Below are 26,322 nucleotides of genomic sequence, written 5' to 3'. Positions count from 1 at the left end.
GGCTAAACTGTAACTGTAGGTACAACTCAGAATCTTCCAGATTTGTCTCGAGGCCACCACCATGAAGCAAACATGGCAATGAAGTAACTTATACACACACACATTTATTTGGTTTTCTCTCTCTATAAAATGTATGCTTACTCTATATGCATTCTATAGGTGTGCAACCGCATTCTGAGAAACTGTGGAATATTTTGAGAACCCCCCGTGTGCTAGAGACACACAAAGTCAGGACATGCTGCTGGACAGTGACCCCGATGCAGGCTGCCACAAGTGATCAGTGTGTCAAAAAGGACCCCCCAAAAGAGCAATAAAGCAGAATGGAATACAAAATATCATCCTTCAATATCTAGTGCATTTAAAAAAGGTCGACGAATGATAAAAGTGAGTAGTCCAAACAGAACATTTTCAGCAAGGTCTGTAAAGGTAATTTGCCTCTTCCCTTTCACATCTGACCTGGATGCTTTAGAACAACTCGACAGACCTTGGAAAAGGTGTTATCATTGTCTTGCATTGTTAGGTATGACTTAAGTCATTCTTGCCTGTAAGCAATATGTACATATTTTATAAAGGGACCATCCTGCCTCCCCCTCCCGCTCCTCTCCATCTGGGACCTGCTGCTATTGAAGAACAGCCACCATGGTGACAGTGCCACTTGGAATCATCATGTATTATCCTTGCAGGTCAATTAGAAAGTGACTTTGGAAATCTGCTGCTCATCTTACATTTTTCTCTCACTAATTTTTTTAGTGATAAATTAGTGAAGGGAGCTAGATTAACCTTTGTAAGTTGATCATGCTCTTTAAAACATCCATTTCAGTAGCTTCCACAGAACTCTTTACTGATTGAGGTTAACATTTCTGGTTCCTATAGCTCTTCGTTGCCAAACATTATCCCACCTGTTATCAGAACTATTCACTGCAAACTCAACAACAAATTTCCTAAATGACTCTGAGACCTAATTTGGATTTTTAATAAACAGTCACATTCTAATGAGGTCTTCAAAAACTGATTAAATATGTTAAGAAATCATTAGCTCAAATTACCGGTGCAAAAATCTCCTTTGGGACCCTTACAGATTTGGTTATAAAACTGCTGGCAGATGGATGACTGTAACAATACCACTGAGTGTTTGAACCACCACACAAATGGCGTGGAAGTAAAAGCCTGGGCAACAGGCTCCTGGCTTAAAAAAATCAAATGTCCCTCAGGTGGGTTCATTAAAAAGGGAAAACAATCACAAGCCATTCCAGTGCCATTTAAATGCCAGGTGTGCAGCAGTCTGCAGGTGCCAGGGAAACTGACAAGGGTCCTCTCCCAGGGCAGGCGGGCTGGCAGGGGCTGTCTGGTGTGACAAGGCAGTTTTAGATAATGACAGGTTCTTGCGGCTGTACTGTGGACCCCGCTGGAGGGGAGCACTGCGTTGGTGTCTTCTGCACCAGGTGTGGAGACAGGGAAGCCTCCCAGCGGCTCCAGCAGCAGCAGCAATTACAGTCTTCTAATGCAGAGCGCTTCAGGGCAAAAGGAGGGAGGAAGCAGGTTGCAACTCGGACTTAATGACTCAACAGCAAGTCTGTGTAAACAAACAAGCACTGCCATTCATGGCTTATTCATCTAGGCCCCCAGTGTGCAGTACACAAGGTAGGGAAGGGGTACTGCAGCCCTCAGACGCATGTCAATTTGATTTTTGGGGGGCGTGCATTTGTTATTTTGAAGTATGGAAATGGGACAGTCACCTGTGAACACAAGAGCAAGATTATAAATGGGAAACAGCCTGGGACAAAGTGAGCACCTTTTCCCAGGAGGCAGGTGACCGCGTGTTAAAATCCCCCAATCAGTGCAGGTATTTCGGTGAGAGATGGCACTACTAATCGAACAGACTGGCCCAAGGGGTTCGTGGTAACAAGATGTGGCCCCTTCAGCACTTGCCCTCATCCTCAGGAACTTGGGAAGAACTTGGAAGGTTTTTAAAGACACTGGATCTAAAACTATGGAGTCATTTTTAACCTTCTGGGTGAAGTGAGTTTTGGTTCCTCTCACTTCCCTTCCAGCTTCCCTGTCAAAACAAAACAAAACAAAAACCCAAACCAAGCCAATACTCACTGTAACAGACCGCATAGGACAGAGCAGAACTGCCCTTGTGGATTTCTGAGACTAACTGTTTAGGGAGTAGAAAGTCATCTCTCTCCACTGGAATGGCTGCTGATTTGAACTGCTGACCTTGTGATTAGCAGCCCAGCTCAGAACTACTATGCCACAAGAGTTCCTCGGTTCCTATCATTTATATAGGGCTACCTCGGTGGGTTTCCAAGACTGTACATCTCTACAAGTGTACAAAGCCTCATCTTTATCCTGCTGGACTCAAACTGCTGACCTTGTGATTTTCCTATCCTAGATTTCCTATCCAGGACAACATACCCCAAAACCAAACCAAACGAAAAATCACACCACCACAGCAAAAAACACAACTCAACACGTAACAACAACAAAGCCCCTAAGGATAATCACATAATAAACCAGAGAAAAACCTCAGCAGACAAGAAAGCAGGAAATATTAAGAACTAGAATAACTTTAAAATCGGTGTAAAGGGAGATTAAATGGTAAGGTGTTAGGTTTTAGCCTAACAGTCTTCTATAACAATCTACTTTCCATTACATTCTGCATGATTGCAAAACTCTTCAAATCGCCAGGGAGTAAACTGAGGCTTACTCCATGTGTATTCCCCTGCTTGTTTCTTGCCATCATAGGATGTAGGTGGCGTAGGCATTCAACACATTTTGGAAAACTATCCAGAATTGAGTATTAATTTTGGGGGGGGGGCGAACACAAGTAAATGAAATTGAGGGTAACTTTAATTGATCAGTTTCTTTAGTTAGCTTCCTCTTAAGATACTCAGTGCCAAGGAGTCAATTCTGACTCAACAATGGTCCCGAACAGAACTGCTCCTCAGGGTATCCCAAGGTGGCATAGGTATGCGGGGGAATTCAAAAAGTGTGTGGCCAAATGAAATGGAAAGATAATGACAATTTTCTATGAACGTTAAAATGCTCATATATATATATCCCAGTGCATCTTAGGTATATTAGAAACACGTGGGTTTCACGAGCATCGGCATTTATTTAGTTCTTGCCATTAGGTAATGACTTCTCTCCCTAGCTGACAAAATTTTTACAAGAAACTTATGAAACTGGTACTTTTATTTCTCCACTCTACTAAAAGATCTCCCAGAAGAGAGATGGAGAAGCTGTGGCCATGCTGGTCGTGGAGTGAGGAGTGACCGATACCAGCTTCTTAGGCAAGTCACACTTTCCTGTGCACTGACGCCCTCCCATAGGATCGTCTCTCCTTATCTGAGCACTTTACTGGTATTTCTTTTATGGTGCAGAAAACAATTACATTGCAATGCAATCTGATTTGCTAATTGTTTTCTTAATGCATAGGGCGTTTGGTTGCTCTCGAGTCACATATAGCACGAAACTGGACCTTGTAAAGGAAAAGAAATGTGCCCCATGTTTTATTTTAACCTTTCATGTTGGAAATAACCCCGTAGCATGCCAACATGGAGATTAGAACAGTTGAAGAGTTTCCTGATTTATTGGGGAACAACCCTGGCGGAGTCTTAATACAGATTAAGTAATATAAGTCCTTGAGAAACTGAGGCACAGGAAAGTGAAAACTAAGCAGAGAAGATGCTGGAATTCTAACTTAATGATTTACTACAGTGAAGCATGCTGCCTCTTGAGTCCATATTTTGAGTGAAGAATCTAGTCACATACAAGGGCGCATCAATGAGTTTTGACATGCCGCCAGCATGTGTGCTTAGCCGTGCTTTAGCGTGCTCAATATAGCCAGACAACAACTGTTTTAAATCTTGAGCGCCTTTCCTGTCTGTTGCTATCGCAACAAGTGAAAGCATTTCAGGCTACGTTTACCGATCATTTATAAGTAAGTGCAGAAGTGCCATAGGAGACGCTAGAGTAGATAATGTTTTATGGAGCACATCTAATACTTCCCAAACTTAGCTCGGGCTTTACTTTCTATTACAAATGGAACAATAAAGAAAATGGGAATGTACAGTGTACATCTGACTTACTCTTCCAACTTCCACAAGATTGGTCACCATAATTATGCTGGCAGTGTTTTCGTGCCACACCATCCTCCAGAAATCATAGATGGTCTCTTGCATCGGTCCTGGAGCAAAAAGGAGGCAGTCAGTTTTCAAAAGGAACATTTCTAGGTTGAGCAAATCATTCTACAGTTATTCACATGCCAGTTTTTTTACTGTGCAGATGGGCATAGGTCTATATGCAAAAAGGTACTTTTCTGTTAAAAAAAAGTCTATCGAAAAATCATATTGTTCATTCAAGGTTGAATTTTTCTTCATGCCTGAAGCCTATCTGCATTTGAGTTCCTTTTTTCACTTTTAAACTACTACCGTGAAAGATAGTTATTTCGCCATCATTTAGCTATTTATCTCTATAATACTCAAGAGTGAAATTTTAAAAAAATGGATAATATTACTCTTCCTGCTAACAACTGGCAGATATCCAGGAAAATGGTATATGGAATGAAATGAGCCTGTATAGGAAAAATGGCCCTTTCTGGCTTCTAATATTTTTCTTATTCTATGCTATCTGTCAAATTAATTTTCTTTTTCTTTTTTGCTTGACTTTCTAAAGTGAGTGAGAAGCTAAGCATTTCAAGCGGTTGTACTTCCTCTCACAGAATATGGTGATTCCTGGTAGGGCATGATCAGGCATCTACTCCGTACGCTCTTGGGATCTCAATACTAAAAAGCTATTTCTTATCAGCAGGGGAAAGGGGAGATCTGCATTACAAAATGCCAGTGCTTCAGTTACATTGAGATATAGGAACTTGGACTTTTATATGGCTTTTTTTCCAGTAAGAAAAATAAAACTTTAATTTGTGTCTGTGCATACGTGACTGTAACACCATAAACTGACACAAAACAGTAAGAAATGCAAGTATGAGGGGGAAGTCAAGAAGTATTGCTGGAGCATCATAGAAACCTTTATTTTAAAAAAACACACACCAAAATAGTTTCTTGACCTATCCTCTGCCTAGTTCTCGACAGTCTTGAAAGTGGCATTTCCTTCCATCTCTCTAGCCCTGCCCCATAATTATATGCTCTTTGATTTATACCACGTACAAATGAGTTCCTGTAGTTGTATTCCTTTTACATATTTTTTGGGTGGGGAGAAGGAGACAAAAGGAAGATGGAAGGGACAAGATCAAGGTTTAGGGGTAGATAGGCTAAGTCTTCACAATGAAATTCTCATTGGACTACTTTTGCTAACCCTGAAGTGCATGGTTGAGATGGGAAATTCCACAGCACAACTTTCTTGGCCTTTTTCTCACTTATGGAATTTCAATTAAAAAAATTAAAAATAACCCCTTCCATGATCTTATTGTGTCCTTCAAGAAAACTTATCAATATCAAACCTTTAATCCCCTTACACAGTCTCATAACCATCTGAGCCTGACCTCTCTGCCTTGAATTTAACTAGCTGATTAGATCTTTTTGGAAGCCACTGTTTTTTTTTAAACAATTTATTAGGGGCTCATACAACTCTTATCAAAGTCCATACATATACATACATCAATTGTATAAAGCACATCTGTACATTCTTTGCCCTAATCATTTTCTTTTTTTTTCTCCTCTTTTCTTTTTTTTACATTTTATTAGGGACTCATACAACTCTTATCACAATCCATACATATACATACATCAATTGTATAAAGCACATCCATATATTCCCTGCCCCAATCATTCTCAAAGCATTTGCTCTCCACTTAAGCCCTTTGCATCAGGTCCTCTTTTTTTCCCCTCCCTCCCCTCTCCCCACTCCCTCATGTGCCCTTGGTAATTTATACAACGTTATTTTGTCACATCTTGCCCTATCCAGTGTCTCCCTTCCCCCCCTTCCCTGCCGTCCCTCTCCCAGGGAGGAAGTCACATGTACATCTTGTAATCAGTTCCCCCTTTCCAACCCACTCGCCCTCCACTCTCCCAGCATCGCCCCTCACACCCCTGGTCCTGAAGGTATCGTCCACCCTTGATTCCCTGTGCCTCCAGCTCCCATATGCACCAGTGTACAGCCTCTGCCCTATCCAGCCCTGCAAGGTAGAATTCGGATCATGGTAGTTGGGGGGAGGAAGCATCCAGGATCTGGGGGAAAGCTGTGTTCTTCATCAGTACTACCTCGCACCCTAATTGACCCATCTGGAAGCCACTGTTTTAATTGGAACTCCCAACCCCCTTTTAAAACACTGTGACGGGACCTGTAGCTGTTAAGGACTGCTCAGTTGTCTCTGCCTCCGAGTCATCCTATGTTCAGCGGAACGAAACGTGGCCCGGTCCTGTGCCAACATCCCGAGGTTTGACTCGTGTTGTAACCGCTCAATCCGTCCATTTCTTCTAGGTGCTTCCTCTTTCTCACGGACTCTGGACTGTACGAAGCATGATGTCTTTCTCTAGGTTCCTCCTGAAGGCATGTCCTAATTACAGCACATTTTAGGTATACTTCTTCCAACCCGGATTTTTTTTGTTCTTTTGAAAGTGTATGGCATACTTGATATTTTCCACCAATACCATAATTCAAAGCTACCAATTCTTCTTAAGTCTTCCAAGCGCCATCTTTAAAGCGATCTTTTGCAAAAAATAATTTGCTAAATAATGCTATAATAAATTCTTGAGAGAGAGCTTGTCTTCAAGCATCACAGAAAAATGTCCAAGCACTTACTGTTTGGAAACAATCATGCATATACGAACTGGACCCTCAGTAGCCATATTTCTGGACTTACTTTTGTAGGTGCTATAAACACAATTTCAGAGGCCTGTCGAGTTATATGACATATGAACAATCATACAAATGTTCAGGACACATGCTGGGATCAGAAATTAACTATACTGTAGTATCTTGATGTTATAGATTCCTGGATTATAATTAAAATGTATTTTTATTATAATTAAATTTAAATTATAATTAAATCTAAAATATTTGAATTTGAGATTTGCCTCTGTCTTTAACTGGCCACATTAAATTTAAGCTATGTGTGGATTTTGGGCAAGCCACGTAGGCATGCGAGACCTAGTGTTTTCATCTTACTTCATCTATATAATAATTATAATAAAAAGTCCCTGGATTCATTTGTGAAATCATGAAGTTAAATGTACACACGGGCAATTTTATAAATATAGAACGAAAATCAAAATACACTTAAAGATATTTATTAATGCTTTCATCCCTGGGCTGAGACTTGGATGCTGAGACTTCTCATACACCTTACTTTTGACCATCACAAGTTAAGTCCTTGCTCATTATCAAGGTGTCCTTGAGTGAAGCAATCAGCCAGTGTGATAGGCTGTTCACTGGAAAATTGGAGGGTTGCATGTACCCAGAGGTGCGTCAAGAGAAAAGCATGGATTTGACTTGTGAAAATCCAGCCATTAACAACTCTAGGTAGCACAGTTGTACTCTGACCCACCAGCGTTGCCATGAATCATGGTCAACTCTGAAGCAATCGGTGTGTCTCACTGTGAAAGGCTCTTTTCTGACTCTCCACAACACAGCTTTCCTCATTTCTTTTGCTGCTTTGTGTGACATCCTCATCCTCCCGGTAACACCGAATCGATATCCTGAGGCTCTAGACAAACCCTTGTGAGACCAGGTGCCTCACCACCTAGGAAGCCTCCAGAGCCACTTCAGCCCTTCTACCTTGGGATGCCCTTCTCTTGCCATACATGTTGAAGATTTAAGTGACATTTAATCCAGAATCAGAGGTAAATAGTCAACATCAGATTCCACCAGTCACTATACTTCTCACTGTTAGCGAGGCAATTCGTGGTGTACATAATAGCTTGTAATTTACTCAGAAGAAAACAATAAGAATCTGAACGTCTGTGCAAACAGCTAGTTTTCCCTGGGTGACCTTTGAAACAAAGGGATGGCTCAGATATTGTTTGCTTCCTTCGCTAGATATACCGAGAGGTTAGGAAGTTCCAGACATTTTTCTGATGACAATGGTGACAGTGGATGAATGAGACGTTCTCGTTTCATGGACAGCATGATTTACAGGACAGGAGGCCATCTTTCAATGGCTACAATGAGTCCTCGAGAAACTCTAAAGTAGAGCCTCTGTTCTGTGCTTTTACCCAACACACTGCAAGTTGAGTATGACGCAAGTTGAGTATGACGCAAAGCAACCCTGTAAGACCGAGTAGAACTGCCCCTTTCGGTTCTGGAGACTGCAACTTTTTATGAGAGCAGATAGCTTCACCTGTCTTATTCAGAAGGTCTGGAAAACTAGCACTGTTGACCAATAAATACCCACTACACCACCAGGATTTCCCCTTGTGCTTCTAACTCAGTGGGTCTCCACCTTCTTCATGCCGTGACCCCTTCATACAGTTCCTTGTGTTGTGGTGAACCCCCCAGCGATAAAATTATTGTCGTTGCTACTTCATAACTGTAATTTTGTTACTGTTCTGAATTGGGTGACCCCTGTGAAAGGGTCGTTTGACCCCCCAAAGGGGTCACGAACCACAGGTTGAGAACCGCTTTTCTAACTAAAACCAAACCTACAGCCATTGAATTTGTTTTGAATCGGAGAGACCCTTTGGGTTTCGGAGGCTTCAGATCTTTGTGGAGCAGATTAGTCCATCTTTCTTCCACAGAGTGCTTGGTGGCATTCAACCACTGACCTTAGGGTTAGCTGCTACCAGAGGTCCTTTGTGCACCCTAAGTGCTCCTTAATTATTCTTCCTTAATACTCAACATCTTTTTATTACTTACCGTATATGCACGTGTATAAGCCAAGTTTTTTCAGCACAGTTTTAATGCAGTTTCTGTGGTAAAAGTAGGTGCGTTGGCTGATATTTGGGTGGGCTCATATTCGAGTATATATGGTATCTCAAGTTACCCTGGGAGGACAACATGGTTGGTTGGTTTACTGGTTTAAGGAATACTTGACACATGGCAGGAGCTTGATTAATAAATAGATGATTGAATATGTCTGTGTGTTGTTATTTTCAGGTGGCATCAAGTCGCTTCTGACCCCTAGTGACCCTGTGCACAACAGAAGGACACACTGCCTGGTCCAGCACCATCCTCACAATTATTCCTCTGCCTGAGGCCATGATTGTAGCCACTGTGTCACTCTGTCTCATGAGGGCCTACCTCTTTTTTTCCCACCTGTCCACTTTACACCTGCCCAAAGTATGTAGGATGCAGCCTTGCCATCCTTCCAGAGGCAGTGGTCCTCAATTCTAGCAGCATGATAAAAACAGTGAAGCGCTTTTAAAGGAGTCTGATGTCACACTCAGAGAAACTCTAATTCAACTGACGTGGGATAGGGCTAGGCCTCCCTTGGCAGAGAACCAGTGAGGTGCAACGTGAAGGGCATCTGGCTTCACCGTTCAGCCCTCGCCCGCAGGCTGCTGTCTTTAAAGGTGTTGCCCTGCTCAAGTTCCTTGAGTCAAGGAATTCCATGCACAGTAATTCTGAGGAAACTTCACTCGTAGGATGTCATCAAAGAACATGGCCGAGGTATCTAATAATTAGGGCTCAGTGTCAGGCAAAATGACAAGAGGTTTTTAACGTGTACATAACTAATTTCAGTGATCTTGAAAATACAAAGGCGTTTGTTCATACGGCTGACCCCTTAGTATGTGCACATATGCAGGTAGATGGACTCACACTCCTCAGGTCCTCTGAAAGAGACCCACAAATCGGAGGGAAACATAAACCACTGATGATCCTGGATCTCTGAGCATAAAAGTGAGGCTACAGATGAAACACTCAGAATGAACACAGTGGCTGAGGAGGAGAGCAGGCCCCACACTGTATCTCGCCATTTTGAATTGCCGAGGGTAATAAACACACATAAGGAGAAGCTAACGTCAAGGAACTGATTGGGATCGAGGCGCAATGTGGATCGATCTGCAGTGAGGCAGGTGGGCAGAATCTGAGCTGGATCGGGGAGAGGAAGAACGTTAAGAGGACGAGAATTCTAGGGGCAGCAGGAGTGCACACAGAGGAGAAAGACAGTGAAGGAAGATGAACATAGTCGGGTGCCTTCATTGCTCGGGTCAGGGGACCACAGGGACTGGAGTGCCTTGGGGCTGCAGCTGGAGGCTCTGGACTCCACCCTCCAGCGGGGCCCCTTGCGCATGAGCAGCAACTGGATAAGAAGCTGCCCTCAGAAGTGCCCAGGGTCCATACCTGTGAACTGCATCCAGAGAAGTGCTTTCTGGGGATTTTCTCACGACAGCTGCCCACTGACTTGGTGAGGCTCCCTCCTGTCCCCACCAATCCTGTGGTTAGGCACAAATACCCCAGGCCCACCTACACCTGTTCAGGTCCCTCAGGGAATGCAAGATTCGTGCCCACAACCTCAGCTGTCAGAGTGTACACACATGGCGGGCCAGGTATTGCTCCATGCAGGGGCATCCTTTGCTGTGGAGCATGAGCCAGCTGCCATCTGTCACTGCCCCTGGAGACACAAGGGTGACCTTAGGGACAATGGTCTTTTAGTCTTTACCCTTTTCTTTTTCCCTCTCAATAGTTTTGACTTATTTTTTTTCAACCACTCTTTTAAATCTCCTTTCCTTATTTTTTGATTCTGGACATTTGATGGGGAAAGGGCATTTTCTCCCCACTAGTTTGTCAGACCTACCACTTATGGCCCTGCCCAGTAAGGGCGTGCCGCCACGTGCTCCTGCCCTAGTGGATGCACGCCCGACAGGGGGCAGCAGCTGCTCATCCTGGATCAGCTTCTCTGTAGAAAAAGCAAAGAGAGAGCCACACTCCATCCATTCAGTGACAGGAAGGGAACAGCCCGGTACTGCCAAAGGAACGACGGAAGTAGCACGCCTGTCCCTCCTGTCCACATATAGCAAAACGAAGCCAATGATCACGGTGAAATAAACCTACATATAATCAACTAACAAACATAAAACTAAAATATCTCAAAACCCAACAACACCGAGTCAATTCTATCTCATACAGATACTATATAGAAACAGACAGCATCATTTTTCTCCTCTTGGGAAGCTGGTGTGTTTGAACTGCTGACCTTGTGGTTAGTAGCTCAAAAAACTCAAACCAATACCGAACTCATACCATCAATCGATGCTAACACAAAGGAAGCTTAAACGACAGGGCAGAACTGACCTTATGTGTTTCAGAGACTGTAGTTTTTTACAGGACTGAAAGGACCGGCCTTTCTCCCCAGGAGTGAATGGTAGTTCAAACTGCTAGCTCTCTAGTTAACAACCCCACACAAAGGCACTACGCCACCAGGGCTCGATAGACAATTTCAAGTCAAATGAAGAAATAGACAAGAACAAGTTGACCAAATTAAAGAATGGGGAAACCTCACTGAGGAAGAAAAGCTGTAATAAGAATTACCTGATAAGGAATTAAAAAGATGTATAAATAGGGCATTTTCAAAGCTCAAGCAAACCGAAAATGAATAAAGAAAAACATAGATAGTACTCTAGAGGAATTTAAGAAAAAAGGACAAAAACAAAATGACAAAATAGGTCATTAGAAACCATATAAGAATAGCAATTACAAATCCAGAAAATTAGCAATACATTTGAAGTAAATGAAAATAGTTGAGATAGAAGACAAACCCCTTGACATTGATTTATCTAGAAAAAAGAGAATTTTTCTAAAATGAAGAAAAAGAAGAAAGCCTATGTATTAAGAGGAACAGTTTATGTGTGATCTGAATTCCAGAGCAGAAAGAAACAAGTCAAAATAAAAAATAAACACAACTCTACCACAGAAAGAAATGCCACGATTTGCTAGCAGAAAATGTCCCTGATATCATGAAAGACACAAAGATACCCACCCATGAAACTCAATGACACTGTGCTAGTTAGGGGTTGTTTTTTGTGTGCCAACATGGCTGCCCATAGGAACATGTGGGCAGAGTTTAGCCTGTCGATCAGGTCACAGCTTGATTGGAGGCGACCAAGATAAAGGCTCTCTGAGGCTAGCCTCTTCCTCTGTCTCTCAGGTGATCAGACCACGTACTGCTGCCTGTCAGCTGCTCTGTGCTACCTGTGGGCCAGTGCCAACCTGTGGATTGTGGTACATCGTGTCACCGTGCTGTGCACTGCCACGCCTTGAGGCTCCAGCTTAACCTGCTTCCATAACCTGCTGTGCCACCGGCCTCTGCTACACCACATCTCACCTTCCTGCCGTTGCCGCAGCACGTCCGTGTCTGCCGCCTGTGCTCATCCTGCCTGAGGGCGGACTCCGCACCTCCCACCAGCCACTTCTCAGTCTGCCTCCTTGACCTTGCACCGGTGGCTGGCATCAGCTGGAAGGGCCTTCAGTCTGTTACCTGTTCCACAGAAGTGAGTGGGACTGAGCCCTCTGTACTGCTGGGTGGACAAATTAGCTGTTGTATTCCTTCTCGCTGTACAAACGTATCCTTTTATTTATATAATCATAAGCATACTGGTTTTGTTTTTATTGGGAACCCTACCTAACAAACCCCATACAAGATAGACGCCAAAAGAAAGTCACGCAAACACATCATAATTGAACAGAGAGTAGAGATTGAGAGGAGCTTGGGAGGAACAAAATGTTCCTGCAAAGGGCAATCAATAAGATAGACTAAGCTATGATTTCTTGGCAGAAATCATATGGACAAAAAGGCAACAAGATGAACTACATAAAATTTTGACAGAGAAATTAAAAAAGCCAGCTAGGTTAGGTCATTTCCATTAATCCCAGTAAAAGTAAAAATAGAAGAAAACTCTTGCCAACACATGAAAGCTACCTCTTTAGAAGTGTTTGCATGGCAGGTCAGTCCTCTACCGCAAAGCCTTCATTGGTGCCCCTCTGCTCACAGTAAAATCCTCTCCACCAGCAGAGTCAGCTTCTCAGTCGCCTTCTCCCCTTGCCCTGCCCTCGCCTACATTCTGAGGTGTGCCCATTTAGGAGCATTCCCAGAACACACCCAGTCCTGGTTTACGTCCCTCTGCTTCCATTTCTACCACCATCATCCAACCTACCATGATCTCTCAATAGAATGAAGCCTAAAAAGTCGTCCTGAATAAAGATGGGCTCACCTCCAATCTACTTCCTCTAAACCTCAGTCAGAGCTGATTCTGAAATGGCAAGTCTAAAGTGGCTTTCCCACTGCTCTCATAGCAAAGCCTCGGTTTTCAGTAAAGCTTTGAGGCCCTCGGTGGACACGACTTCTTCACATGGATGAATTTCAGTTGTAGCCTCGGGGGTCTCTCGCACCCCGCACCGTTGGTCTGTCCTTAGGTTCTCTGGGAAACTCTACTTCCCTTATCCATAGGACCTTCCTGGCCTCAAAGGGGCTTGGAGTTTGTAATCTTTGTATTTAAGAGTTAGCAATTCAACAACTGTTTTCCCAGGTTGCTGTGTGCCGGCACTCCTGAGGGGTCTAGCAAAGAGTGCAAAAGACAACCGTAGCTCTTCCTTTCAAGAAGCTCAACCTTTCCTGGGTTACAAACAATTGCCGAGAGTTCTATGCTGTGATACAAAACAGTCAAGTAAGCGTTCCGACTGCGGTGTCAGCTTGATGTACATGTGTCCCTGAAGACACCTGAAAATCTTTTAAAGGGCTACATCGGCAGTCTTAAAATTAGTAATTTTCAGCTACATCTATGTGCACTCTACCAAGACTGATCTGCCTGAGAATGTGTCTCTATCCATCTCTATCTCTATTACTCTATCTACTCTATGTCCAGTAGTCTTTTTATACTGGACCACTCTTCCTGAAATACTGACCCCGGAAAGGCACAGGGCTCCCTCCTTCCACTCACATGCCTCCTTCTTATAGTTTACTTTCTCAGACTATTTGTTCAACACACAGATGCATCTATACAGAAGCATACAGATATGGAATAAATAATCTTAGAAGGTGTTTGTATGAAGACTGACATCAGGACTGTAGAAAGAATCATTACCACCTGCACTTGTGGTTTCTGTGTTATTGTTACACACCATCAAATCCATTCTAATACATAGCCACCCTATCCCCAACAGAAGTAACCTTATGTATTAATACCTGTGATATGCAGATGATGCTTGCTGAAAGCAAAGAGGAATCAAAACACTTACTGATGAAGATGCATTATACCTCAACATGAAGAAAACCAAGATCCTTACAACTGAACCAATAAGTAAGATCATGATGAAAGAAGAAAAAGCAAGTTGCAAAAAAGATTTAATTTACCTCTCTAGGTATCTACAATCAACAGCCATGAAAGCAGCATTCAAGCAGTCAAACTATGCTTTTGACAGTATTGGGTACGTCTGCTGTAAAAAATCTCTTTAATAAATTTAAAAAGTAAATATGTCACTTTGAGGACCAAAGTGTGTCTGACTAAAGCCTTGGTATTTTCTTAAAAAACTACTTTATTGGGGGCTCATACAACTCCTATCACTATCCATCCATCCATTGTGTCAGGCACATTTGTACATTTGTAGCCATCATCATTTTCAAAACATTTTCTTTCTACTTGAGCCCTTGGTTCAGCTTCTCATTTTCCCCGCTCCCTCCCCGACCCTTCCTCCCTCATTAACCCTTGATAATTTATAAATTATTATTTTTTTGTGTCTTACACTGACTGGTGTCTCCCTTCACCCACTTTTCTATTATCCATCCCCCTGGGAGGGGGTTATATGTAGATCATTGTGATTGGTTCTCCCTCTCTCCCCCCACCTTCCATTTACCCTCCTAGTATGGCTACTCTTAATATTGGCCCTGAGGGGTTTATCTGTCCTGGATTTCTTGTGTTTCCAGCTCTTATCTGTACCCATGTACATGCTCCTGGTCTAGCCAGATTTTTAAGGTAGAATTGGGGTCATGACAGTGGGGGGTGCAGCAAGCATTGAAGAACTAGAGGAAAGCTGTATGCTTCATCGGTGCTATACTGCACCCTGACGGGCCCGTCTCCTCCCCGCGACCCTTCTGTAAGGGGATGTCCAATTGAAGCCTTAGTATTTTCAATTGACTCAAATGTTGAAAAACCTTGACATTGAAAAAGGGAGATTTAAGAATCAATACATTTCATTGATGATGAACACTGGTTATCCCATAGACTTCCAGAAGAATAAGTAAATCATTTTGGAAAATGTACAGTCAGAATATTCCTTAGAAAGGATAGCAAGTCTTCTTTAAGACACATTATCAGGAAAAACCAATGGTGAGAAGAGGACATCATCCTTGGTGATGTGAAGGCCAGCCACAAGGAAGGCAGCTCTATGAGATTGCTTGACAACAGGACTGCTTGAACCAAGCGAAGAGGGTGGAGAGGGTGCAGGGAGTGGCTGGTGTAACTAAGGTTGCCATGAATTGAAGTTGACTTGATGTCAACTGACACCCACGTGGCTTTTATTGCCTCCATGTATATTTAATATCTAATTAAATATATTAAATATTATACACACTAAATATAATTATACATAAATATATTAGAAAATATTAAATACATAATAACTATATATAAAGTATATATAATAAATATATATTAAATCATTTTATTGGGGGCTCGTACAACTCTTACCGCAATCCGTACTTCATATTTGTGTGAAGGGTAAACTTTGTTTTTATAAGCAGGGCATTTTGGCTCATGTTGAGATGCTTTGTATTTAGAATGCCCGAAGCAGAAGAAGCCAGTGGTACTTAATTTTTGTAAATGGGACTAGTCTGTTTGGTGAGGCCACAACATTTAATTGGATGAAACCTATGGAAAGACATCTAATCTATGACATGTTTTCTATGTGCCTTAATCTAAAAGGTGGTTAGAATATATTTGTCAAATATCATAAAATAATTCATACCAATCTTTATCTTATTTTACCTTAGAACATTCTTAGAATTGCCCATTTCCCATCGAGAAGTAAACATGGAAAAATGATGCAAAGGTTTAGATACCAGTGTTCAAAAGGATACATGCTCTGCCCCACCCCCAATTTATTTTGGAAACACAAGGGAAAGTTGCATGAAGACTACCAGTTGTGATATAGATGAGTATTTTTATAGGCATTAAAACACTAGAAACAGATTCTATCTGGCAGGTAAAGAAAACTCAGAGAAAGCTTTCTGAAGATGGAGACCTGAAGTGATCTCAAGCGGTAGCACTGAGGGTGGATGACGGTGACCCCCAAGGAAGAACGTCCCTCAGGGGCAGGCTGATGGCTCCTGAGAAGAAAATGGGACCCAAGGGCCAAATACATCTTGTGAGGAACCATGAAACTTTTTAAAAATTAGGGTTTGGATTTTATGAGTAGAAAAGAGAGATTGGAAGATACACTTAAGTAGGATGAGAGCAAGAAATTGTCCAAATCCAAAGGTTGGACAAATCAAGTGAAGACTTGGAGAGGAAGAGGGTTTGTCCTTGTGAACATACTCAGAAGCGCAGCTTGGGGGAAAATGAGGTTGTAATGGAGTGAGGCTCGGCCTCAGAGGGCTGAGGAAGAGAAAGAAGGGGGCACAGGAGGACCTGGGCAGAGGGGTTGAAGAGGCTGGAGAGCTGAACGCTGTCATCCACAGATGGTGCCAAAGGGTCCACTGAGCTAGCCTGGGTAGTTTCAGCCCGTGTCTGTGTTCAGTGTGGAGAAGTCCACTCATCTCACCGAATACAGGATCACCAAGACACAAACAGCAAATCTCTGTAAGCAAGAGTTCCTTGACCAATTTGACGATTTTTGCTTCAGCTATGTTGAAACTGCTCAGTGTGATTCCATGGCATGTTCCTTGCGCATTCAAAGGCAGGTGGAACACAGCAGCAGGCGTTTCTAGGCACCATTAACTCCAGACATTAGAAGGACAGCAACAATAAAGCTCTAGGATGACTTAATATGAGCAGCACATGGTGCTTGAGCTAGGGCCCTCGGGCGAGTGATGGCCCTCAGGCAGGGTGACAGGTCCTAGGATGATCTAATCTGGTTGGCAGGTGCAGGGTGGTACAAAAACCACCAGCTTGTGGAGGTGAGGCTTGGGGGGCATCTTTGGTCAGGCTGGCTTGACAGGGTGAACAGGCATATATTCAAATCAGACTGGGAAAGGTTAGGCTCTTGTAGATGATGCTGTGGAGAATCTTACTGTTCTTACTGAAGACCATTGCTTTGTTAGCAATCAAAGATGCCAAAGCCCCTACCCTGAAAGAGCACTGGAAAGGAAAGGCAGCCTAGGCAGGGAGGCCACTGGCTGGTAAACAAGTAAATGAGGCACATACTTGGATCTCTCTGACACTAGTCAGGCGTTTAAAGAATGTTTCGTCTACTCAAGTTCATTTACCCACCACGACAGTGAGGGGAAGAAATCAGACCCTCCTAATACAGGATGTGAAATGGGCTTAGAGACTAAGTGGCTTTCTTCAAGTCATGCAACAAGTAAGTGGCAGGCTGGGATCAATCTAGGTCAACCCAGATTGAACAGAACAACACGCCAATTCTTGACTTGCTTGACATGGAGAAGTAGGTCTGGACCCAGGACGAATAGGTGGGGGGTGGGAGTGGCAGCGTGTCCATCAGGTGATGGAAGGGCAATGAACACATGGGAAGCCAGGAATCCTCGCTCCAGGCAAAAGTGGGAGAGGCCCTAACGTATAAGACCCTCCCATCGGAAACAGAGACCGCTGGAGAGGGAAGATGGTGTGCAAACAGCTAAGCCTGGCTTTAAGGCTTAATGTAAAACCACTTGCCACAGAAATAAAAATGGATCCTACCTTTTGATACATTCTTGTCACTGCTGCTGGAGACAATCTCTAAGTATTATAAATCCAACACTCAGAGCATCCCCTATCCCTTCAGTGGTATGTGAATCTGCTTTTGCTTTTATTAAACATTTTGTGAAATGTGATTTCTCAGTAAGACGCCCCCATGACACTTATGTCTATAATTTCTCATTCAGCAGCTTTCATTTCTGCAGTGGTGAGAAGCTGACGGTACAGCGTGCCGCGCAGGCTCAGTCACAAAAGCATTGATGGAGACACAGAGCTCAGTGGGCTTCTGCATTAATAACCCTCAGCAGGGCTTATCTGACAGCGGCTCTGCTCTCCCCAAGGCTACTTATGCTAAAATCATGGGATTTTTATGAATAATTTTTTCGTTTCCTGCTTCAGAAAAAAAACCCCAAAGTTGGGATGGTTTGGTGCATGAGATGTGGTCTGTTCATTAAGAATGCCGGGGGTGGGGGAGGAGGGGGGCACGGGGATGACTATTTAACAGAAACAATAAAAACCAACTAATGAATTGGAAGTGAACATGCTAAGAAATATTCTGTAACGGGGAAAACTTATGAACATTTAACCTCCTTTGAAACCACATCTATCAGTATGTTAAAACAACATTTCTATAGACAATTCTCTTGTGAAGAACCCTCTATAAACCAGAAATACCATCCCCTGGGATTTTAATTTAGTGACAGTAAAAAAAAAGAGAAAATAGGCATTTGAGCTATAATGAATCTTTTACAGAAGTCATGTCATAGGCAATTTAAAAAAATGAATTAGTGTTTTGGTTTGTAATTTTCAGTGATTCTCTCCCAAAGACAAATCCTTTCTTTTTCTGTTGGAGTAGGTTTTCCTATCAAATGAGTTTTTCTTTCTTTCTGGTGAGCAGGGGCTTGTTGATTGTCCTATTTATTCCAAGTTGGCTGGTAGGTGTTTATTCACCTTATTCCTAAAACCAGTGATTGGTTTCCTGCTAGATTCATGAACAGCCTTCCTCTAGAATACCCAGGCCTTCTGTTGCTGCTTACTGCACTCATCACATCCCCCAAATTTCCTTTCAGTCCGATACCAGCAAGTGCGGCACCATGAACTGGGCATGTCTTCATTACTTTCTCTATACAATTCACTTCACAGAATAATTCCTTCTAGGTTTATTACTGAGAAAATATCAAGCCCATATTGGCCACCACAAAGTTATACTTAATTAAGAGAAACTTGGTAAAAACCAGCACGCAGGTAGCCCAAGAGCCCTGAATTGTGATACCAGTCATAAGCCTTGCAAGCATTTTTTTTTGAGATTTAATAATCTGGCTTTCATTTTGCTCATTTATTCAGGTAAAATAACTATTAAATATTTTAAATTAAAAAATAAAAGGATAGTAGTATAGCTATTACTCAATATGTGGTTGTCTTTATAAGATAAATTTAATAATTTTTCTCTTCCCAGATAAACAATAGACAGACCTAGTAAGTGAACAATAACACCAGGGAAGCACATACTTGTTAAAACAATCAACAACCGGAGAGCAGTATTTACCCAGGGATGCAGTTCAAGAGACAGGAAGGGACAGGGACACTCACAGGAAGGGATGAGAAAGAGTGCCGTGACAGGGCAGAGTTGGAATCAATGACATGGAAAAAATGTGTCTTGAATTGCTAAATAAGAAATTAATTTGTGCTGTACACTTTCACCCAAATCACAATAATAAAGGCTTGTTTTTTTAAAACAAACAACAAAGTTTTCTTTTTCTGAAAAAACAGGCATATCTTGGAGATATTGTGGACTTGGTTCCAGACTACTGCAATCGAACAAATATTTTGGGTTCCTATTGCATACGGAGTTATGTTCATCTAAGGTGCGTTGAGTGTACCAAGTATGTAACAAAATTGTGAAAAATTTGTGATATTGTATAAATTACCAATATATGACAAAGAGACATGAAACGAGCACATGATTTTGGAAAAATGGTGCCACCAGATTTGTTCTTCCATTTAAAAAATGCCGTATTTGTGCAGAGCAATAAAGCAAGGAGCAATAAACCAAGTGATGTCTACACAAGAAACTTAGTATGCAATTTTCACTTCCCAAATTTCTCTTAGTATTATTTAATATCTTAATTTCAACATGATTTTATTGCATCTCAATCAGTCATTATTACAATTACTTTGGTGCTATACATTTTTGTGCCTTCCTGATATCTATTGAGGTTTTCTTAAATTTGTCCATGTAGAGATACTTGTGTATTCTACAATACTTAGCTATATCTGAAACCACAATGCAAAGTGACAAAAAATGTAGACACAAAACAAAATAACTCAAACGCTCTGAGTACTTCCTTTTATGTCCTCCTTCCCACAATACTAAGACTTTTGCAAAACAACATGAACAAAAATAATTTGAGACTTAATTGTGTCACATTTTTGGAAATTTGTTTTTCTTCTTTAAATAAAAGCTACTGGTGTTGAACTACAAAATAAATAACTAGAAAACCACAGTTATATGCCTTAAAAGAAATGGCTAAATATACACATACACATTCCTAAAATATAAGAGAGGTTTATATGTTAACAAAATCTCAAATAAAATTTTAAATTTAAAAGTCATTTTAGAAGTAACTTTGGTGGGGGAGGGAGGAAAAAATGAGGAGCTGATACCAAAGTATCAAGTAGAAAGATGTTTTCGAAAGGTTGATGGTAGCATGTGTACAAATGTGCTCGAAACAGTGGATGTATGGATTGTTCTAAGAGCTGTCAGAGTCCCCAGAAAAAATGATTTTTTAAAAAGTAACTTTGGTTAGTCCCCAAACGCATAGATCATATTTAAGTCCTAGTATGAGCTTTATTCAAATGGCATCCACATACACAACTCATCTGTGAGTATGTGTGTGTATAAACTAAAAGACAAATGCCTGCCATCAGGCCAACGCTGACTCACAGCGCCCCCCTGTGACGAGCTGTCATGAGAGTACGAAGTTCAGACTTTCTCCAACAGAGCTGCTGGTGACTTCGAACTGCATACCATGCAGACCACAGCCCGGCGCAACATCACTAGTTATACAAAATGATATCAACGTTCTGCTAAAATACACATTTTCTATTTATCAAACAGCGATGGACTAAGTCCCATCGGATTGTGTGGTTAGGAAATTCTGTTTTAGGACTTACTGATTGTTTTGCTTTATCCTAACACTCGCATTTCTGAAAACTCACTGATGGGGCCGATCATCCAGGCGTCAGCAGGAATTCCCTTTGGTTCAGGCCCACTCACCTCGTGCCTGCTGCTTTCAGATCCAGCTTGGTCACGTGGAGGCATCTGGTCAGCCGTAGGCGAGCAGAAGGCTTGTCCAGCTGTCCGCCCACCACCAAGGGCACACTTTCCCTGCCTCTTTCTTATTTGCCTTCTGTGCCTCTGCTACTGCTCTGCTCTGGGCAAAAGATCACTTCTCAGCTCCGTTTTGTTTTCCTGTGGTTTCTTAGTCCTCTCACAGCCACTCGAGAAAACACTCGGGCTATTCTTAGCTCAGGAACTGGCTCAGCTGAAACCTGCAGGGAAGGAACTTGTCTGGTTTTTGTGCTTCAGCCCTGTTTTCACTGATGGGAAGCTGACTCTATGCTTCGGGGAAAGCGTTCAGAAAGCAGGGCACAGAGATGTCGCTCCTTCCTTGCTACTAGAGCGGTTCAGGTTTTGTAGGACGTCACAAACTGAAGTTACATATGCTTACAACGGGAACACTGTATTCCCAACTCATGCATTGTCTTATTTAAAGTTGATAATTTTGATGGTGATAATCTCTGTACTGGGGGGCGGGGGTTGCACGATGCTGGTGAGAATGTACGCGGTCCCTTTCATCTATCCTATAGCAAAGTAGCGGTAGCATGGCAAGGAAACATCGGATTTTGTGGAAGTGAGATGAGTGCATGCGACACTCGGGCAAGCTTATGACTATTGCTGGACCTTTCACCTGCGTCCCGTGACATTAGCACTGATCTTCGGCGGTGGAGTTCAGTGAATTCACGCCCTTCATTTTACAGATGATGGACATGCAGTACAGTGACGTTTGAATAATTGACTGAGGCTAGCTACCTCTCTACAGCGTTGTTCTCCATTCCTGATCGGTCTGACTCTAGACCCTGGACCCCCCTAGTCATACTGCCTTTGGAGCAAAAGGCTGTCCCCGTAACTGACATAAGGAGTGTGTGTATACAGCAAGACGCATAGGGCAGCACTTCAGAGATTTGATTGTGACCAACTTGCGCAGCAAAGGAACAGTATGAATAAAATCATTAAGGGGTGATGTCCAGTGTGACTTGGACCCGAAACGGAGCTGTACGAAGACTTGCTAGAAACTGCATCTCCCCACAGCACCTTTGTTTGCACATTCTTCTTTTGAGACTGAACTTTAGAGCTACATTTCCTCAGCACCTACAAGGACGTTTTCAGTGTTCAGTGGCGCCACTATGAACAGGGATGCAAAGATGGCTATTAATCTTGGCCCGGAGGAAAGGCTGAAAAGGCACACAGATCAGGTTTGAGTGATGGGAGTAAAGATTAGCCTCTGATGTGAAATGATTTGTGTTCCCTCAAAATATGAATAATAAGCCCTGACCCTTACACCTGTGGTTTTAATACTGCTTGGGAATGAACTTTCTTCATTAATACAAGAGCATTCGCGTCGTGTGTGTCTTCCATCAGTCCCTTTCTGAGATGTAAAAGAAGAATAAGCAAGCAGCAGTTGGGGGAAGACCGAGGCTCTGCCACATCATGCCCAAGGAGCAGACGCTGGAAAGAGAGGTGGCCCTTTCCCCAGAGTCAGGGTGGAAGGTGTGCTACAGCGAGTGCCCGGAAGCTTCACTGCGAGCGTCCTAAACCGGAGAGGATACATTTCTGTTTGCGAAGCCCCCAACTCGCAGAATTTCCATTACAGCGGCGTTAGCTACTGAAGGCCGTCTCCAGAGAGAAAGCCTTACAGAGGAAAGGACAGAAGAGCTGGTAGACAGTATTGGGGCAACAGTTTGCCCCACAATGATTGATAGACAATCCCAGAGGGATCTGGGAACCTCAATCCCTGTTTGAAAATATGCCATAGAGAGCTGGACCCAGGCTCAGAAAAAGTAGCTGTTACTTCAGCTGTCAGGGAAATGACAGACAGACGCGTTCAACACAAGAACCTCCTGCTGGCAATCACTGAACCCCACCAATGCTTCTTCAGAGGGAACCCTGGAGTCTGAGCTGGAACATTGTTTGGAGCTGTGATGGAGGGAGCAGGAAGGGGATCGCAGAAGAAGGCAGGAAGGGGATTGCAGAAGAAGGCAGGAAGGGGGTCCTCAGGCTGGAGGGGCTTGGCAACTGAAGGACTGGGCTGCCATCTTTCCAGGAGGAGTCAGGGGAAGGGAAGAACCTATAGCCATGTTTCTGGGGCTGCTGTCATGCAAATAAAAACTTCCATTACGCACCACATTTACTTGTTCACCCACTTTGGCTCCAGCCGTTGTGTCGGGAGAGTGAGCATCATAGAGTTCCAATTTAATAAAAGAAGGTATTCATGCATTGAGGGAGTGTTTGAGTAGAGGCCCAAGGTCCTTCCGCCACCTTAATACTTGACCTATAAATATAGACACATAGATCTATTTCCCCATCCTCCTATATATATTTGCATGTACATGTCTTTGTCTAGACCTCCATGAATGCCCTTTGACTCCTAGCTCTTTCCTCCATCTCCCTTGACTTTCCTCCTGCCCTACTGGTGCCCGGCTATCAAAAGAGATAGTGACTGGGGTCTTAAAGGCTTGAAGATAAAAAAGCGGCCATCTAGCTCAGAAGCAACAAAGTCCACATGGAAGAACACACCAGCCGGTGTGATTGAGTGGTCCCAAAGGGATCAGTTGCCAGGCATCAAAGAACAAAAAATCATATCATTGACTGCACACCTCCATGATAGGATCACTGAAGACAAATGGGTGCATAAGCAAATGTAGTGAAGAAAGCTGATGGTGCCTGGCTATCAAAAGAGATAGTGTCTGGGGTCTTAAAGGCTTGAAGGTGAACAAGCGGCCATCTAGCTCAGAAGCAAAAAAGCCCACATGGAAGAAGCACACCGGCCAGTGCGATCACGAGGTGCCAAAGGGACCAGGTATAAGGCATCATGCAAAAAAAAACCCAAAACGATATAAGTGTGTGTATGTATGTGTATATATGTGTATATGTATATGTATATATATACCATATTAAATGAAGGGGGAAGTGCAGAGTGGAGACCCAAGGCCCAAGTGTCGGCCAGTGGAGATCCCCTCATAGAGGGGTTTAGGAGAGGAGATGGGTTAATTAGGGTGCGAGGTAGCACCGATGAAGAACACAGCTTTCCCCCAGATCCTGGATGCTTCCTCCCCCCAACTACCATGATCCGAATTCTACCTTGCAGGGCTGGATAGGACAGAGGCTGTACACTGGTACATATGAGGGCTGGAGGTACAGGGAATCCAGGGCGGATGATACCTTCAGGACCAAGGGTGTGAGGGACGATGCTGGGAGAGTGGAGGGTGAGTGGGTTGGAAAGGGGGAACTGATTACAAGGATCCACATGTGACCTCTTCCCTGGGAGAGAGACAGCAGAGAAGGGGGAAGGGAGACTCCGGATAGGGCAAGATATGACAAAATAACGAGGTATAAATTACCAAGGGCACATGAGGGAGGGGGGAAAGGGGAGGGAAGGGAAAATAAAAGAGGACCTGATGCAAAGGGCTTAAGTGGAGAGCAAATGCCTTGAGAATGATTGGGGCAGGGAATGTATGGATGTGCTTTATACAATTGATGCATGTATATGTATGGATGGTGATAAAAGTTGTATGAGTCCCTAATAAAATGTAAAAAAAGAAAAGAGGAGAAAAAAATGATTAGGGCAAAGACTGTACAGATGTGCTTTATACAATTGATGTATGTATATGTATGAACTGTGATAAGAATTGTATGAGCCCCAATAAATTGTTTAAAAAAAAAAAACCTTCCATTACGCTCCAGCTTTTAAAATTCAGCTCCTCTCACTACACCAGTGGGATCAGCCTTCACGTAAGAAAGAAGAGTAATACTTACAAGAAATGAATACCACAGAGATAAGTTGAACCTCTCCGGACAGAGCTCTGTGCAACCATCACAAGTGCACCAGGGCCCCAGGAAGTTGCAGCAACATCTTTTTGAGCAGGGAGCCAAAATGAGAGAGGTTCCAGTGCTCAGAAAGTTCCTCTACTGTTTGCTGCCTTCACCCACAAGTCGAAGACCAAGGCAATGGGTGAGGAAGGGGCCTGTTGTGGAATCAGCAAAAGTGGTCTTCGGGTAGCATGGGGTCTCTATTTTTTTTTTTTATCTCTTAAGTGGGTGAGTGAGAGGAGAGGAAACGAGAGGAGAGAAATAAGAAGTTCCCAAATCTGGTGTTACATCAAAATCGCAGGCCGGTAATACTTAGCAGTTGTTTATATACGGTGCCTGCCCACACCATGCAATCTGGGGATCATAGCTGTATTTACTTGTAGCGCTGAGTCCAGTCCTTGTTAGGGACACAGAAATAGGTGCTCAGTCCTGGCAAACTAGACCTTACCAAAGTATTCCTCTTTCCAAGGGTCCTTGGTACCATAAGTCCTGCAAGTCCACCTCGGCACACTGCATACAGAGTTAGATGGAATTCTACCCTCTCAGACGCTCACCTTGGATGAAAGAAGTGACCTTCTGGTCTGTTTCCAACAAATGAGGTTTCTCCTAAATTGAACAATGCACGGACTCTGATAAAATATTAATGTTAGTTCATACGGTTTGAAAATATTTTGGCATGCATGAACTTATGAATGAAGATCCCTTAAGGAAATTTGAGCTTTAGGTTTTAACTACAAAATAAGGAAGCAGGACAGGGAACTGATACAAATTTTAAAAGATTCTATACTTTCCGCCTCCATAAGGAACATCTTTAAATCACTATTTTAAAAAGCATTTGTTTTAAGATAAACTGATCCTGCTTAATGACAGGGTTTCATTTACCTTCACACGATTCTATATCAACAGGTCTGATTACCCAAGCGATCTTTTTCTACAACAGTAGCAATAATAATATGGGTGGGTGTTAACTAACATGATCTATTTTTGATTTCAGCTTTCAGTTTTCAACCTACTTTAAATGGTCCCACTGCTAATGAGCAAGTTTATTAAGAGGACAAGGAGGAGTGGTGTCTGTGGAACTGAACCATGTGGTCAGTAATAATGGAACTGGACTAATGAGAACTTCATCCAGTGAAAAGAAACCACGGTTTCAAAGGGATTGGAGGGACAGTTGTTGGTTGCAATTCTTTGATTTTTCCTTCAAAACCGCCGATGGAGGTAAAGACAGCACGGCCCTGCATAGAGGTCTGGGCACTGGGTTGAGGGCATATTTAGCCCTCCCGAGGCACCAGTGGTGGCCTGTGCATACACAACCATTTCTCAAAGCCTCCCAAATTCAATTCGGAAATGAGAGAGGATTCTATTTCACCAAGTAATATTTCTAAGTCAGTCTCAAACAGGACATAGCGAATAGGTCCAAAAGGT

At 42.9% G+C, this 26,322-nt stretch overlaps 1 protein-coding gene across 7 annotated transcripts in view; it reads right to left on the bottom strand.

Moving 5' to 3' along the window:
• PTPRM (protein tyrosine phosphatase receptor type M) overlaps positions 1 to 26,322 on the bottom strand; it is a 901,381-nt gene that overhangs the window by 61,189 nt on the left and 813,870 nt on the right. For all 7 annotated transcript variants that reach the window (XM_075533118.1, XM_075533119.1, XM_075533122.1 and 4 more), the window contains one exon: positions 4,095 to 4,192. In XM_075533118.1, the coding sequence (XP_075389233.1) occupies positions 4,095 to 4,192 (98 nt within the window). The remainder of the gene's footprint in view (positions 1 to 4,094; positions 4,193 to 26,322) is intronic.

Source organism: Tenrec ecaudatus, chromosome 15 (assembly GCF_050624435.1).
Source record: "Tenrec ecaudatus isolate mTenEca1 chromosome 15, mTenEca1.hap1, whole genome shotgun sequence".
In the NCBI taxonomy this organism is placed as follows: Eukaryota; Metazoa; Chordata; class Mammalia; order Afrosoricida; family Tenrecidae; genus Tenrec; species Tenrec ecaudatus.
The sequence above is the reverse complement of the archived record's forward strand: the minus strand, read 5'-3'. Positions and strand labels throughout refer to the sequence as shown.